Genomic DNA, 17,138 nt, shown 5'->3' with positions numbered 1-17,138 from the left:
CCCACTTGGCTTGGTATGTTATGGCAGCTTTAGTAAGTAAAAATCATGTTTACAGTTTCTGTGTGTTCAGGGACCTTCAAATCTTCAAGTCTTTGTTAAAATGCACCATATGGGACATGTTTTGCTTTTAAAATATTACTAGCTTTAACCAACTTAACCTGATGTTGAAATATGAACTTGGCACAAAAAGGGCCAAAGGATAAACAAGAAGATGATTCAATATAAAAACCTTAATAGAAATTCCATTGTATTACACATGATTTGGAATTTGGATAAATCCATTTCTGGATCAGCCTCTTCTCAGAAAATCAATTTTTTGCATTGCGTTAAACTGTCTGCTTGAGATTTAATTCAGATAAACCATCTTGACAAAAATTTACGTTATTGATGAAAGCGTGGACAGAATTTATGGCCACACTGAATATACAGTTTCCATTTGTCCATCTCTACCATCAATGGACAATGCGCATGGTGATATGTTGATCAAGTCCGTGCGCAGAGCAGACTGCATTGTGAGTGCCATGTGGGCAGCAGTATGAGTTTTGTATTCCAAATGTGTATTGTACTCCAAAAAATAATCAAAACGTTGAATTGCATCCAGATTAATACTGTATCAGATATTCAACAGCAAACCAGATGATGCTTGAAGAAATAAAGTTATTTCTCAGTCTTCCTGCTGACCATGTACCGACTGGCATGAAAATACAGATGTGCATATTTAACCCTTTGAGTGCTATAATTTTCCCACCAAAATTTTAGCGCAACATTTTACCAATTTTTATGAATTTTTTGTAAATTTTTTGATAATTTTGGACCAACAGGCATCACATTTCATTTGCTACAGATTTTTATCAAAGTTTTTCACAGAAATTGAAAAAACATTGACTGGGGTAAATTTTATAAAGGAGACAAAAATTGACTTTGGCACTCCAAGGGTTAAATACTGCAGCCATGCATACAGAGCTTTCAGAAAATATACATCGTCAACACCAAAGAGCACATTTCAAATATACATTTTTTTAATGATGAATGCTTCATTGATATTTATAAGACATCTTGTAAGAATTGATACAGAAATCACCAACACCTGTTGACAGAAAAAAATAAAAACATCTCCAGTCTTCTGTATCCTGCCAACATGTGTGAACATGACTTAACCAGTCAACCGTAATCATGAAAATGATAAATCTGTAAAAATCATATACAACATATGTCTGACACTCTAATTCATTAAGACTGATACATAAATCTCAAAATCTCACTTGAATTGGAAAGAAGAGAAGAGAAACAGAAAACAAACAGTTACAAGCAAGCAGGTCAGGTGGCACATCAATTCAAACAAAAATATTAATATTTTACGGTGGGGAAATATTTACAAATGACAAAAACAATGCCATGGAAGCTGAAGCTCCCTGATTCAGGTGGCTGGATATCTTATAGGTCTCATAATCTAAATAAATTCTATAGTGTGGAGTTACCTCATTTTTTAGTGCACACAAAAAAAAAATTATGATATGAACATAAATTTCTACAACTTAGGTGGCTGTATTAAGCAGTTCATCTTTTTGGGAGCACATTAAGAACACTGAAACTGGTGGTGTAACAGTTCATCTTTTTGGGAACACATTAAGAATAGTGACGTCCATCTTTTTATAAGCACATAAGAACAGTGGAGCTTGTGGTTTACCAAGTAGGGAGTTGTCAAAGAGTGTAATAAAACCTGGGTGCTCATTTCAGAATGTGTATTATTTACAACTTTAGCAGTATTCTAGATATTTACCCTGACCTCATCCTACACATGAAACGGTCACTGTAGAAAGTGATGTTAATTGACTTCCGGTGATTACAATATGATACACTGTTCCTAATGCTTTTGTTGCTGCAATCAAGAAGATTCGCTACTTTGTGTAAATATTATACAGCCAAACTTTCTCACTCTCAGCAGTCTATACCTATCATCCCCACTGAAAATCAAAAGCGTATATAAACCTCGTCTGAGGCTTTGAATTCATTTGTTATGACCTTCCCCCTACAAGTCTTTACAAAACCATGGCGTGTAAGAAAAAGAAAAGCAACACTCAAGTACATGCTCTAAGTAGTTACGAACTTGCCTCATTATGGAAGTAGCTGAGAATTAACTTGTTCAGGTATATACACTTCTGAAACATGCCTTTTCACAGCTATTTCAGGACCCTGCAATGTCAACATGTCCACGCATAATCGGCTTAAACTATACTGCTTACAGCCTCTAAGCTATACTCATGCAATATTGAAGTGTTTTAACCAAAAAGGTACTTGATACGCAAATAACGAGTCCCCTACTTCTTGGGGTATTATACATTCATTGTAGAGTGACATCTGTCCACAGATCTGATTGCCCATTTACTGTACCACAAACAAAAGCACTAAACATAGGTTCTGGGGCACCTGAATAACACTGCACCCACTTTTTCATTATAAAAACAATATAGTTTTCTTTGGAGGCTCTCTCATGGCTTGTGAAGTAAGTGAACCTCCTAAAACTATGTTGGCTTGTCTTCTCTAGTCTTGTTTTGTGAAATACTGTCAATACCATCTTGTGAAAACCTATTGAAATATTTTTCTTTTACATGATGGTACCTTCCCGATGAACATTCATAGATGACAATTTGTGAAACAAATTTTGTTTAGGGTGTGTTTTCCACAAGATGGTGCAAATTTTGAAAAATTTGTACGGAAGGTGCACTTTTGCTGGTGAGAGCTAAGAGATGACTTTCAGAATGTACAGACAGCTGTCAATCATCTCCCTGGCATAGAAAATCAGGAAAATAATATCTACATTTTACCCTGTATGTCTGCGAATTTGTGGGCATGAATTATGCCTGCTGTGGTCTCAATGCACAACAAAATAAAATATCAATGCAGTAAAATTCCCTGGTGTGCTAGGTGAGAAACAGTCATCATGAAGGACAACAAAAGAATTGGGATGAGTGTAACCCATATGCTTAATGACTTCACCACCTGCTGTCAGCTATTACATGTAAGTTTCTCTGTTTGATTAAGGTAGAACGCACCTCGGGGACAGAAATTCGGGCCTTCAAATTTTATCAATTTTCTTCTGACCTACCACTTGTGGGGGCTCATTTTGAAGCTCTTGGCGAAAGAAAAGTTTTCACCGTCTTAGGTTTTCGAAAATCGTAAATTTTATTTCTTCCCATAGAGTTAATACAGGGATGGCGGCCATTTTGAATTTCAAATATCGAGAAATCGCAAGTTATTTGTCTCTCTAATACCAAAGTTTGCACGGTGACCCCTGATTTTTATTCTTGCTTCGGTAAGAGAATGGTTGAAAGTTTCACTGAGGAAAGTTTAAGCAAAAGTTTAAGTCTTTCACTTTCGAGGTGCATATCACCTTAAAATGGAAACGACAGTCTACATGTACTTGGCCTACCACACATTCTATTTATTTTATGGTGTCCATACTTAAGCAATAAAGCACACCCAGCGACGGTAAACCACGAGATTTTGAGCAGTTCACGACATATATGTACGAGCAATAGCGAGTGCATATATGAAGTGAACTGGTCAAAATTGAGTGGTATACAGTTGCTGGGTGTGATTTATTGCTATTATATCCATAACAGTATATTGAAATTCTGGCGTGGAACGTCAGAAACAGAATTTGTTCAAGCTAAGAGCTGGCACATATGCCAGCCGTGGTATATCGCCAATAAACCATGGTTCTTTTCGTGTCTCGACCAATCAGATCGCTGTATTTGTGCCATCAATATACTGGTATGATATAATTCGTATTAATGCACTGAAATGGACTAGAGACAGACATGTATTCACTGACATCTCCATGTGTAACAAGTATGTTTTGCAAATACACTAGTGTACATATAAAATATCTTCCATTATACATACGCATGAGGCACTTGTTCCGTACTAGTAATATATGTACCCTTTGGCGCTACATCATAAAGACAGTTACAAGCACTCAAATTTCATACACTGTTTTTGAAGCTCAAAATTAATTCCATTTAGCAGCTTACTTTGTTTCAGAATTTGTACCTAGGCAAGTTAACATTTCATTAGAATTTGATTAAATCCTTCAAATTGTTTTACTATACAGGTTGACAAATTCAAGGTAGAATAATTCCCCTCTGGAAACATACTGAAATTCTCTCACTTCTACAATATTTTTTTTGATCTACCACTTTTGGGGGCTCATTTAGTAGCTCATGGAGTAAATAAAGTTTAATGCTCTCATTTTCATGAAACTCAAAATTTTGTATTTCCCCCAATAGAGCTAACACAGGGATGGCAGCTATTTTGAATTTCAAGTGCTGGTAAATATCAGGAAATTTGTTTCTCTCGTACCAAATTTTGCACAATGGCCCCTTTCTTTCTTGATATCAAAGGGAATGTTAAAAGTTCCTTAAGGAAAATTAGAGGAGAAGTTTAAATCTTTCAATTTTGAGGCGCAAACTACCTTAAATTTGAGATGCATTTTAGTACAAACGAGTACATCATATGGGCATGTGATGGTGGTGATTTTATGTCAACGGAAAACAGTATTGGAAGCTGAATTTCCTGAAAGTAAATGTACGCTGCTGAACTGACTTGATGTAAAAAAAGGTTGCAAATAGTTTGTATGATAATATTGATACGCAGATAATAATGCATACACTAGGAAATACACCCACACTTCTGCTTCGTATAATATGATTTTGGAAACAAAATTACAGAAATGAATATTTCTTTCTTTCTTTGATTTCAAGAATTTCATGATCAAGAGACCAGCTCATCAATTTGTCTGTTCCAAAATAATTTAACATTTTGATGACTTCATTAATTGTTGAATTTATCCGTTCAATGTCAAAAGAGTTACATGAAAATATTACGAATAAAACCCCCATGTCATAACAGAGCAGGACAATTAAGAGCAGGCTTTCAAGTAAGTGTAATTGTCGTCATTATTTCTTCCATCTCTTATACATGTCTCCGACACAAGATGTCTATATTTACATTATATGCAAGATATATGTTTTGAAGATATAACAATGATTAGCCATTTTATAATTATTTTTACATTTTTGAGAACTTCCTCTTCATCGTGGTGGTCACACTTGTCATATATAACTTCAAGAAATATGTTCCAACACTTGGACAATCCTGGTGTCGAGCTTCTTACTTCCAAGGATTATGTCTTGGGTGACATGCTACTTACGGTAACAGAACAGAACGGTGTTTTCATGCAATACTGATAATCATCCTGCAGTAGTTTTCACACATGGTAATCAAAGTTTTTGTGCATGAGAGCTGCAATGATCATTAATCCGACGGATGTAACTGTTCTGCCACCTGAAAAGAAATCATCATTTCTCCCTCGGCATTCCATTCATCATCATCATCGTCATCATCATCATCATCATCATCATCATCGCCAATATTACCATAGAACAAGTCAGGCTTTCCCTGGTATTTCATGATACAGTCCAATAATTCCTATTCCTTAAACAAAGCCGCTCCTCTCCTGATCACAATGATTGCGATCTAATGATTACTAGCATTGCTTAATTTCCTCTTGTTTATGGTGCTAAATTTTCTCTTGTTCATAGTTTATCCGTAACATTGGAATAATTTCTTCTTCCTCGTCTTCATCATCATGCTGCGAACATCAGAAGATAATCGCTCAAGTCGCTGACCAAGTCTAACAAAGAGCTCGCATATGAACCTTCTTTGTTCCTCCTTGTACCATCAACAGCAGTGGAACAATACAACAAATCACTGGTCTCTCTCTCCCCAGGTGGTGCAAGTTAATAGTCTGGGCAGGATCCCTGCTTCAATGTTAACCACACACAGGATATTCTCTATATTTGAGCCATGTCCTTCTTAGCTGTAAATGCCATTGAATTATGACACAATTGTTGGATGAAATCCTTTCAATGTTCACAGAAAAAGCAACCATTACAAAAATCCGGTGCAAAAAATCGTGCGGTGTACTGTACATTTAACATGAATAAAAACAACACCACCACGCTGAGACATTGATAAATCCATCTACATTTAAAAATACTGATGATAGGGCAGTTATCCCATTAGTCAATACATAGATACAGGGTCCAAATATCCTTGACACAGTTTCTTCTTCGATTAAACCTGTTCCTCCAGGAGACATATACGAGGTTAAATATATCTAAATCTCAGAAGATAGCAAATGACTGGAAACACTGATTCATCACAACGTATCATGATTTCGATCCTTCGACGTAGATTTGAATCCTCAGGAATCTGAATTATGCTGAGGTGAGGGCTGAGGTGACTCCTGTTGGAGGTGATACTGCTGTTGCTGCGGCTGCATCAGTGACTGTTGAAACTGCATCTGCTGGGCAGGATTCTGCATTATGTTGTCCTGCTGTTGGTTCATCTGTTGGCCTGGCATCTGTGGGTAGGGGGCATGCGAGGGAGTGAATTGGTGATTGAGAGAGTTAGGAGGAGGGAAGGGAAAGAAAGAAAGTGTGTGTGTGTGTGAGAGAGAGAGAGAGAGAGAGAGAGAGAGAGAGAGAGAGAGAGAGAGAGAGAGAGAGAGAGAGAGAGAGAGAGAGAGATTATTTTTTCCTTTTGTTTTTGAACAGATTTTTCAGTAAATTACCATTTGACAGATGACAGACACACATTTGACACAATAACATTTTAATGCTGAGTGAGATCATTGAGATGGCGGTTTCACAAAAGGGAGCTGCATGTATGCTCCTATTTCAAAATAAACACTACATAAATTACCAAATGGCAGTACAAAATGGTCAGAAACTGAAGATTTTTAAGGATGCTAATTTTTGCATTTCCAGACATTTTATACACAAGATTTCATATTAGTAAATCCTCCATGCCCAGTCATACTTACCATTACACAATAAACCATGAATATGCATTTAACAAATGTCATGAAAGTATCTGACACAAAATTTGTTGGAGTTGCTATGTACTGGTCTGAAGAGAAATGTGTGCTTGTTTGGTATCTTTCGAAACAGACACAAAAAGAAACCACAGATTGATTTACTGGTTATAGTTACATCAAATGATCACTGGTGCACTGTACAGTGGTGTGGAGAAGCAGAATAAAAGTACATTCCAGTACATTGCAACTGTTCACTTTACTGAGAGAAGAGGCTAGCACATACCTGGATGGGATAGGGAGGTGCTGCGAAAGTTACCTGGCCGGCGCCTGGTACAGCCATGCCTGGCATGTTACCACCAAGGGCTGAGGCACTCTGAAGTTGATTGGGAGACTGCTGTGGTAGCATCATCAGGCCACCCATGGGGAATCCTGACATGCCGAGCGAAGTTGACATCAACGGAAACATTGGGTTCTGATGCTGGAAATGAAATAGCAGGTATCATTATCTGTACCAAAGGTGTGCAAGACCTTGATGCTAAAATCCGGTTAATGTGGCAAAACAGAATGGTAATGATGATAGGTGAACAACTCTGACATGGTACTTCCTGCTGTTATTACCAATTATATATATAGTTTGGTGTTGTTATCTGTAACAGTTTGGTCTGTATTTGTCTGTAACGCTGTTTACATTATGATCTGAACCAGGGTGTAATTAACTGCATCAGCTAAACTTTATGCGAATAACCCTTTCACCACCGTGGTTTGGTCTCAACCCATTGTTATCAATGGCGATGGTGGACCCGTTTACAGGGAATTGGGGTGAACGGGAGGAGCTACCCCTCCATATATGGGGGTTTAGGTATGAAAGGGTTACAGCTTGTATCTATGTGGATGTACTTTACCATAAAGAATGTTGCAGACAAGTAAGAAATGGGCACACTCTAATATACCTGTAACTGCGAGTGCTGTCCAGCTTGCGTCAGAAACTGCTGCTGTGACTGGAGCTGTTGCTGCTGCTGCTGCACGTTGTTCTGTTGCTGCGCAAACTGCTGCATCAGCATGGGATTGTGTTGGGCCATCATCTGCCGCGCCATCAGCAACTGCGACTGCACCTGGTGCAGCTCCTCCTGCTGTTTCAGGATCATCTCCTGGAGTTTCTGGTGCTTCATGACAAGCTGTTCCTGCAGTTTGAACTGGATGGCTGTCAGGTGGTCGGGGGGAATATGTCTTCCTGGCTGCAGGTGGAAATAGACACAGAAAGGAAACGGACATCAGAAAACCATGGAATCGACTGACCTACAGCTCTCTTTCTATATTAATCCAGGTGAAGTTTGCTAACAGTTGGCATGAACTTGTCGGTCTTAACTTTTATGTAACAATAGCAAAATCACATTTTAAATCAAAATTTCCTCTTTTATGATTACTCTCCCATACATGGTACTTTTGATATGTTTGTAATACTTGAATGAGAGAGCTACCTTTTCAATAAAATCATTCTAGAATCAGAATGCTCTTTATTTCACTTCTTTTCTTATTCCACCCTCTTTTTACTACTGAAATTTCCTTGCCAAGAACAAGACATGACTTCATTTATTTCAAATCATCTTTGTCAGCATGTCCTGTATCCAACTGCACAACAAAAACCTGTGTTAAGCAAGATTTGAGCAGAAGAACACAGCCGTGCATTACATACATCAGAAAGCATCGACTTGTCATCAGCTGAGCTCACTTCCATCTGTGCTATCTGCTGTGAACTGGGGAGGTTCACGCTGTGCTGATGTGATATAGCCATGCTTGGCATGAACAAGGACTGGACATGAGACTTTGACGACGGCTCCTCCTCCCTCCCTGATGATCCACTCATATCCTCACATTCTGACTGGCCTGTTGACAAAAACACAGTGAACAATGTTAGAAATAGCCTGTAGAGACTACGGATTTCACCGGTCTTTTTTTGCTCCTTTTGATATATGCAGAAAATATGAAACGTTTCACAGTTACTGGCAATAGGTTTAAAACATGACTTTATAAACTCATTATTTTCGTAAATGTAAGGGGACTAGACATTTCAGCCAAAAATCTGTCGAAAAAATGGAGAGATTTTCATCATCGAATAGTGCATTGATATATTAAATCACTGTTGTGCAGTTTATCAATTATTTTTTATGCGTAATTTTCTGTATTCCTGGATTTCGTATGTAAAAGATGTAATTTGAATATTTCTAAATCCCAAAGTTGTCAAGTTGGAAATCGTCAAGATTCATTTTCAGTCAAATGATGATATGTCGCCCTGACAGAGTAACCATTGAATCCTATGGAGCATGCGACGTTCGACATACGAGGCATGTAATTAGAAGTATCTTGTATATATACTTCTCAAATGTCTTTCTCTGAAAGCCATTAAAAACATAGTTGGTGAATTGGCTTATTACAAATTGTTCAAAAACGGTGTTTTTATTTCACTAAAGACATGCTAGCTGACACTAATTATCTATTGGAACCACGGTAATAAGTAGCTGCTCAGACAGTATTCCCTAAACGTCCCTTCAACATTTTCAGCTAATTTACATATTTTTTTTCCTTTTCTCGCTTTTTTCTCAATTCTTCGGGGAAATGAAGGATCTCCAAGGAAACCTTTATCAGAGAAGTTTTGCAACAGATGGTCTATATTAATCTTTGTCATGAAACCCTTGAGTGAAGCCTTACACCATTTGACCGGGCTTACATTAAAAATAATGAGATTTAGATATGAACAAAGTGGTCTGCGACGGCACAGATTTGCTGATGTAACCATCAACCTTTATCATGACAAGTCCATACATTATCATCAGGTCGGGTTGGCTAAAAAAGTGAGGCACAACATGTCCCCTATGAATCATTTCACATTTACATTTTACATTTACATTTTTTACATTGTACATTTGAAGGCCTCTGGAAACAGGTACTGAAGACAAGATTTTTCTCAGACCATAAATCTACTATTAGCATGCCATGCCAAGCAAGTGAAAATATGTATAGGTATTGCCCCAACACCACTTTACACTGGTTGGGTAGATGGGAAAGTGACGGACCTGGCATAATAACAGTTAAGCATAAAGATATTTGATCTGCTTGCAGTTTTGTTTTGAACTCTTCAAAGACCTCTCTTCAAATACATCTCTCTTTAAAGATATTGACCCTTTTCCTGCCAGACAGTATCACTTCCCATTTGCCAAGTCAGTATAAAGCGGTATTGAGCCAAAACATGTATTTTCGCCCACTTGGTTTTGTCTGTTATAGCATCTTTAGTCCATAAAAATCAAGTGTACAGTATTTATGTTTTCAACAGCCTTCAAATGTACAGTATCCCTTACCAAATTTTGTGTCCGGAAAGCGCCCCGAAAGTGCCCGGTAAGCGCCCAGAAAGCGCCCGGTTGCTATTTTCACTGTCCGGAAACTGCCCGTTTTGATGTTGACTTAGATTTTTCAGTGAATACATGCATCCGGTAACTGCCCGTTTTCGTCCGGAAAGTGCCCAGTTTTACTGACTTACCGTAGTTTTTTTCACTACAATTTACTGTCCGGTTTTTGCCCGGTTTGCTCATGAAATAGAATTTCTCACACCGGTAGAAGCTGACTTAGTCTCTTTATAATTTTGGGTGTCCGGAAAGCACCCGTTTTAGATTTGACTTAATTTCTGCTCTAACAAGGGTGTCCGGAAAGTGCCCGTTGAATAACAGACTTTAATAATACCACATTTAAAGTGTCCGGAAAGCGCCCGGTAAGTATGGGACTTTAACTCTATCACATTCAAAGTGTCCGGAAAGCGCCCGTTTAATATGGGACTTAACTCCAGACTGCATTCAAAGTGTCCGGAAAGCGCCCGGTGAATATGGGACTTTACTTCTGACTGCATTCAAAGTGTCCGGAAAGCGCCCGGTGAATATGGGACTTTAATTCTGCTGCATTCAAAGTGTCCGGAAAGCGCCCGGTGTTACTACAGGACTTTAAATCTGACTGTATTCAAAGTGTCCAGAAAGCACCCAGTGAATATGGGACTCTATTCTGCTGCATTCAAAGTGTCCAAAAGCGCCTGGTGAATATGGGACTTTACTCTATTTAGGGTGTCTGGTAAGTGCACCCAGTGAATAATACTTTATCATATGTACCTACATTCGTATAATGTCGTGCACAGTGAGAGACAGTGGAGGAATCCCCCATGGCGAGAGTGCAAGTGCGCTGTACAAGGGGTATTTGCACGAGTGTTTGCGGAATCTGGGGGACGTTGTTACGTGCAGAGAAAACGAACAAAAGGGTGAACTCAGCAGTTTATAACGTTTAAACAAAATTTATTACGAAAATAAAACTAATTGCTAAGTTAGGGATAGAATACAAGCTTTAAAGTGTACAGACTACTTATCTCAGCTGGGACGGCAAAGCTCCAGTCTCAGAGTTGTAACAGTCAGTCGGATGAATGAACAGTCCTTTGTTTGCAGGCTTGAAGCTACACAAAGTCCACAGTATAAATCCAGCGTTGACAGTGAAGGTCTTGAAAAGTCTTGAGAATGACTACTGCTGGAGTTTATAGTAACACACAAGAGACACGATCCCAAAAGTCTGACTGGAAGCTGAGCGCGTCCCTTTTATAAAGGCATATAAGAACAATCTAGAACTTTTATTGACATGCTAATTACTGTTCTAAAATTATCTCCCTTACACAACTAATCAACTTTCCAGAACATTCCAAACATGACTAATTGAATTCAAGGTTGTGAGGTCATTAAGGGCAGTGACCTTGGGATGTTCTAGACTAATTGAACTCAGGTCATGATGAGTGTGGGGGAAATGACCTACATAACACACCCCCTCTTCATAAAAAGAAAATTTTTCAAAGAAAAATCTTTCTTTTACAAATGTAATCTTGAAAAGGATTTAAGTACTCAAATTTTGTTTTACTCTAAAGTAAAGTTTCTTGAAAGTGAACAACAATAAACTCTAAATACGAGAGAGACAGTCTGCAATTAAATTGTCTCTTCCTTTGATATGTCTAATGTCTAGATTAAACTCCTGTAACATTAAACTCCATCTTAGCAATCTCTGATTTTTGCCTTTAAATTTCTGCAGAAAAACAAGAGGGTTGTGATCAATATAAACCACTATTGGCTGATTTGAAGAAGTAACATAAACTTCAAAATGCTGTAAAGCTAATATCAAAGATAAACACTCTTTTTCAATTGTAGAGTAGTTTCTCTGAGATTTGTTAAATTTGTGTGAAAAGTAGCAAACAGGATGTCCCATGACTATCTTCTTGCAATTTGTTGTTGGAAAACTTGAAATGGCACTGAATTTGGCATAAAGTATGCACGGCAAAGTCCGGTTATTTTTACTGAGTTCGATAAAGTCATTGTTCGGCAAATACTTGGCTTCCTCCTGGAGATATTCCGCTTTCGCAGGATTCAGTCCGTCTGGATGTTGTTCCACTGGATTACTGTCGCAGACATCTTCGTTGTGGTAGATGATGTTTGTCCTCGTTGGAACATCTTGGAACAAATGTTCATGGATTGGTTCTTTCAGCTGTTGTTGGTGTTCTGGCTGGAGGTGTGCCAACTTTGTAGACTCCAGCTTCTCCAGGATTTCTGAGTTCTGAAGCTTGACCGAGCCCAGCTTTGAGTTTAGAGTATTTTCACTCAAGTCAGTTTCAGTATCACTATCTTCATAATGGCCAGAACTGACTGTACTGACAGGCTTTGTTTTAGTAGGATTATCCCTATCCAAATATGGCTTAAGCATATTTATGTGACATAGCTGTTTTTGTTTTCGCCTGTCAGGTGTTATTATGATGTAATTTAAATCACTCAATTTCTTATCAATTAAATATGGCCCAAAGTAACGAGCATGGAGTGGTTTACCAGGAATTGGAAGTAGAACAAGAACCTTTTGACCTGGTTCAAACTTCCGTTTTGAGGTGCTTTTATCATGTTTGGTTTCATTGACTGCTGAGATGACTCAAGATTTTCTCTGGCTAATTCACATGCTTTAGAGAGCTTTGTACGAAAATCTGACACATATTGCAAAATATTCAGACAATCATCATCGTCTGATAGGAATTTCTCTTTAACGAGCTTAAGTGGGCCACGGACTGTATGTCCAAATACAAGCTCAAATGGGCTAAAACCAAGAGACTCCTGAATTGACTCTCTAACAGCAAAGAGCAAAAAATGAATTCCTTCATCCCACTGCTTCTCTGTGTCAAAACAGTAGGTCCTAATCATGTTTTTCAAAGTTTGATGAAATCGCTCAAGAGCACCCTGACTTTCTGGATGATAGGCGGATGACCTATACTGTTTAATGCCTAGCTGATCCATTACTTGTTGAAAAATTCCAGACATAAAGTTGGAGCCTTGATCGGACTGGACACATTTAGGGAGGCCAAATAAAGTGAAAAATTTGACTAAAGCTTTCACTATAGTCTTTGTCTTTATATTTCTCAGTGGTATGGCTTCTGGGAACCGAGTTGATGTACACATTATTGTCAGCATGTACTCATTTCCTGATCTTGTTTTTGGTAGGGGCCCAACACAGTCTATTAGTATCCTACTAAATGGTTCTTGAAATGCAGGAATTGGCTGTAAAGGGGCCTTTGGAATGGTCTGATTTGGCTTTCCTACCATTTGACATGTGTGACAAGTTTTACAGAAATGTGCTACATCCTGCCTGAGATTAGGCCAATAAAAGTGACTGAGAATTTTATGATAAGTTTTCCTGACTCCTAAGTGACCAGCCCAGGGGGTTTCATGGGCCAGGCGCAATATTTCAGCATGGTAGGGCTTTGGAACCACAATTTGATGTTTTATAGCCCAATCGTTATCAACCAAAACATCTGGAGGTCTCCATTTACGCATGAGAATACCAGATTTTGTATAATAGGAAACAGAGTTATCTGAAGTTTTACCTTCATCATCTACCCTGTCAAACAAAGACAAAATATCTGGGTCTTTGTGTTGTTCTGCAATGAGATTTGATCTAGAATATGTCTGACTTTGGTCAGCAGTTTTACTGGAAGTTGCAAATCCACGAGGGATAACGGAATGATCCGTGTCAAACACCTGACTGAGAAAGGTGTCATTTAAGTCAACATCTGTGACATTATTTTTGAGAGTATTTTGATTCTCGGAAGTTTTCTTTGACATGGCTCGAGTAATAGCACATGAAGGAAATAAATCGGGTATCTCTTGTTCAATTGGCTCTGGATCCTGATCTAAAGTAGGATTATCAGTCACAAGTGGATTAGTAATGACCTTGTCCCCAGCAAGGTCGTTTCCAAGAAGAAGGTGAATCCCTTCAAAAGGCAAAAAAGGCCTAATACCTAAAGTCACAGGTCCAGAAACAAAGTCCGAAGACAAATAGACATTATGGAGAGAACAGGAATGTAGTCATTACAATCTACCCCCTTAATAAGAACTTTAGAACCTGAAAATGACTTTTCAGAAAACGGCAGGGTATCTGCCAACAAAAGAGACTGGGAAGCCCCGGTATCTCTTAAAATTTTGACAGGGTAGCGGAAGAAAAATCACTAGAAAGTGATATAAAACCATCATGAATAAATGGTTCGAAAATACCCATAATGCTATCTTGAGAAGAATTGACCTTGACCTCATTAATTGGGGATAAGAGGGGTTTAACCTCAGAAAATGTGTTGCACACATTATTAGACTCTAATTGAGTTGATGAAGAAATAAAGCCGGTGGGCTTAGATCCACTTTGACCACTTTGACCTTCACGTTTTCTTTTCAATTTGAAACACTCTGACATTAAATGGCCGTCTTTCTTGCAATAATTACAAGAAAGTGTACCGAACTGTTTGTCAGAAGGAGATTGAGACTTGGGATCTGATGATGTGGAAGTGTTACTTGAATTTTGTGAACTGTTGTCATTTGATTTCCTACTCTCCTTTGAAAAATTCTTGGATGAAAGGAGGAGTTAAATTTACCTGCATTGTTTCTGTATGAAAAGGACTGGGATGGTTTGCTGAGAAATGAAGATTTGTGGGTCAATGAATAATCATCGGCCAAACGTGCAGCAACCTCCAATGTATCTGCCTTTTGTTCATTGATAAACGTCTTGATGTCACTCCGAATGCACCTCTTAAATTCTTCAATCAAACAAGCTGTCGTAATTTGTCATAATTCTGACTGACCTTTTCAGAAGAGCACCAACGATCAAACAGTTGTTCTTTTGTTCGAGCAAATTCAACATAAGTTTGATCCTTCACCTTCTCACAATCCCTAAATTTCTGACGGTAAGCTTCAGGCACCAACTCATAGCCCTTGAGAATTAATTCCTTCACAGAATCATAATCTGAAGCCTGCTCTACTGACAACTGAATGTAAATTTCTCTGGCTTTACCACCAAAGCACTCTGCAAAAGCATAGACCAGGACTCCTTAGGCCAATTCAGGCTCTGAGCAATTTTCTCAAAATGGAGGAAATATTTATCAACATCCTTTTCTTGGAAAGGGGGAACTAACCTGAAATGCTTAGTGATGTCAAACTTGTCTGAAGGGAAGAATTTTCCTGACTGTCCAAGCTCTAAACGTTTTATTTCTACCTGCAATCGCTGTTCTTCTAATCGCAATTCTTTTTCTTTCTGTCTTTCTTCCATTTCTAACTGCATTTGTATTTTTTCCTTTTCTAATGCTTGTCTCTCTTTTTTCCATTTGTAATTCTTTTTCTTTCATTTGTAATTCTTTTTCTTTCTGTCTTTCTTCCATTGCTAACTTTTCACGTGCCAAATCTGCCTGTATTTCTAACTCTAATTTTCTGAGTTCAAAGGAAGACTCAGGTTCATAATCTTTTAAGGCAGACTCCTCAAAATGGCCTGCATTAACTAAATGTTTTGCAATCTTGAACTGTATTTCTCCCTTGCGCATAGATCTTTTGACATCTACTTTAAGGAAATTTGCAAGTGCTATGAGGTTGTCTTTTCTGAGGGAATTAAATGTGTCCTGATCAAGGTCATCCATAAATTCGTCTGGTTTAAATTCCGCCATGATTGAATTTCGCTGAGTTCACAGTATACAGTAGTTTTGAAAAGGCTGTCAAAATGTTGTCAAACGGCTCAAAATATTCGTATCCCGGACAAGCCCCCAATTTTGTTACGTGCAGAGAAAACGAACAAAAGGGTGAACTCAGCAGTTTATAACGTTTAAACAAAATTTATTACGAAAATAAAACTAATTGCTAAGTTAGGGATAGAATACAAGCTTTAAAGTGTACAGACTACTTATCTCAGCTGGGACGGCAAAGCTCCAGTCTCAGAGTTGTAACAGTCAGTCGGATGAATGAACAGTCCTTTGGTTTGCAGGCTTGAAGCTACACAAAGTCCACAGTATAAATCCAGCGTTGACAGTGAAGGTCTTGAAAAGTCTTGAGAATGACTACTGCTGGAGTTTATAGTAACACACAAGAGACACGATCCCAAAAGTCTGACTGGAAGCTGAGCGCGTCCCTTTTATAAAGGCATATAAGAACAATCTAGAACTTTTATTGACATGCTAATTACTGTTCTAAATTATCTCCCTTACACAACTAATCAACTTTCCAGAACATTCCAAACATGACTAATTGAATTCAAGGTTGTGAGGTCATTAAGGGCAGTGACCTTGGGAATGTTCTAGACTAATTGAACTCAGGTCATGATGAGTGTGGGGGAAATGACCTACATAACAACGTGCTTTAAGGAGTGACAGTGAGTGAAAGGACAACAGGATACAAAGCAAACACGAGTGAAAATACCCCTGGTACAGTGAGCTTGCTCGCTCGCAATTTGGTCCCATTATTATTACATTCGTCCTGTTTATTTTGTTTAGAAAACAAAAGAACTAAACATGAATAACTTGTGCGACACTAATTGAACAACTCATTTGCATACAGGTATGGAATAATGTTTTTGGTACTTTGCACTACTATATAAATACCTGTGGTACGTGCGCACACTCTGTACATATGTAAAAATCAACTTTATTTTCTGGTCTGTACCAGATGAGTGATGAGTAAAGCATCATGGGAAAATCAATTCAGACTACTTTATTCCAAGTCGTTTTTGTGTAACAAAAAATCAGAATTTCTCAAACACTTCACTCTGGCAGAAATCAATGAAGCATAACAGACTAAGGAAAAATGTCTTAAATGATTTTTACCACAACCAACTGGCATTTCTTTCATTTGCACACAAACTATCGCATGAAAAGTCCTTTGACTCAAAACTACGTTAACCA

At 38.2% G+C, this 17,138-nt stretch overlaps 1 protein-coding gene across 1 annotated transcript in view; it reads right to left on the bottom strand.

The window, feature by feature from the left end:
- Window positions 1-6,268: 6,268 nt before the first annotated feature.
- LOC139132209 (circadian locomoter output cycles protein kaput-like) overlaps window positions 6,269-17,138 on the bottom strand; it is a 48,303-nt gene continuing 37,433 nt past the window's right edge. The window contains exons 10-13 of the mRNA XM_070698598.1: window positions 8,577-8,767; window positions 7,834-8,118; window positions 7,167-7,361; window positions 6,269-6,427 (exon numbers count right to left, since the gene is read on the bottom strand). Coding sequence (XP_070554699.1) covers window positions 6,269-6,427; window positions 7,167-7,361; window positions 7,834-8,118; window positions 8,577-8,767 — 830 coding nt within the window. The remainder of the gene's footprint in view (window positions 6,428-7,166; window positions 7,362-7,833; window positions 8,119-8,576; window positions 8,768-17,138) is intronic.

Source organism: Ptychodera flava, chromosome 4, assembly GCF_041260155.1.
Source record: "Ptychodera flava strain L36383 chromosome 4, AS_Pfla_20210202, whole genome shotgun sequence".
Classification (NCBI taxonomy): domain Eukaryota; kingdom Metazoa; phylum Hemichordata; class Enteropneusta; family Ptychoderidae; genus Ptychodera; species Ptychodera flava.
The sequence above is the reverse complement of the archived record's forward strand: the minus strand, read 5'-3'. Positions and strand labels throughout refer to the sequence as shown.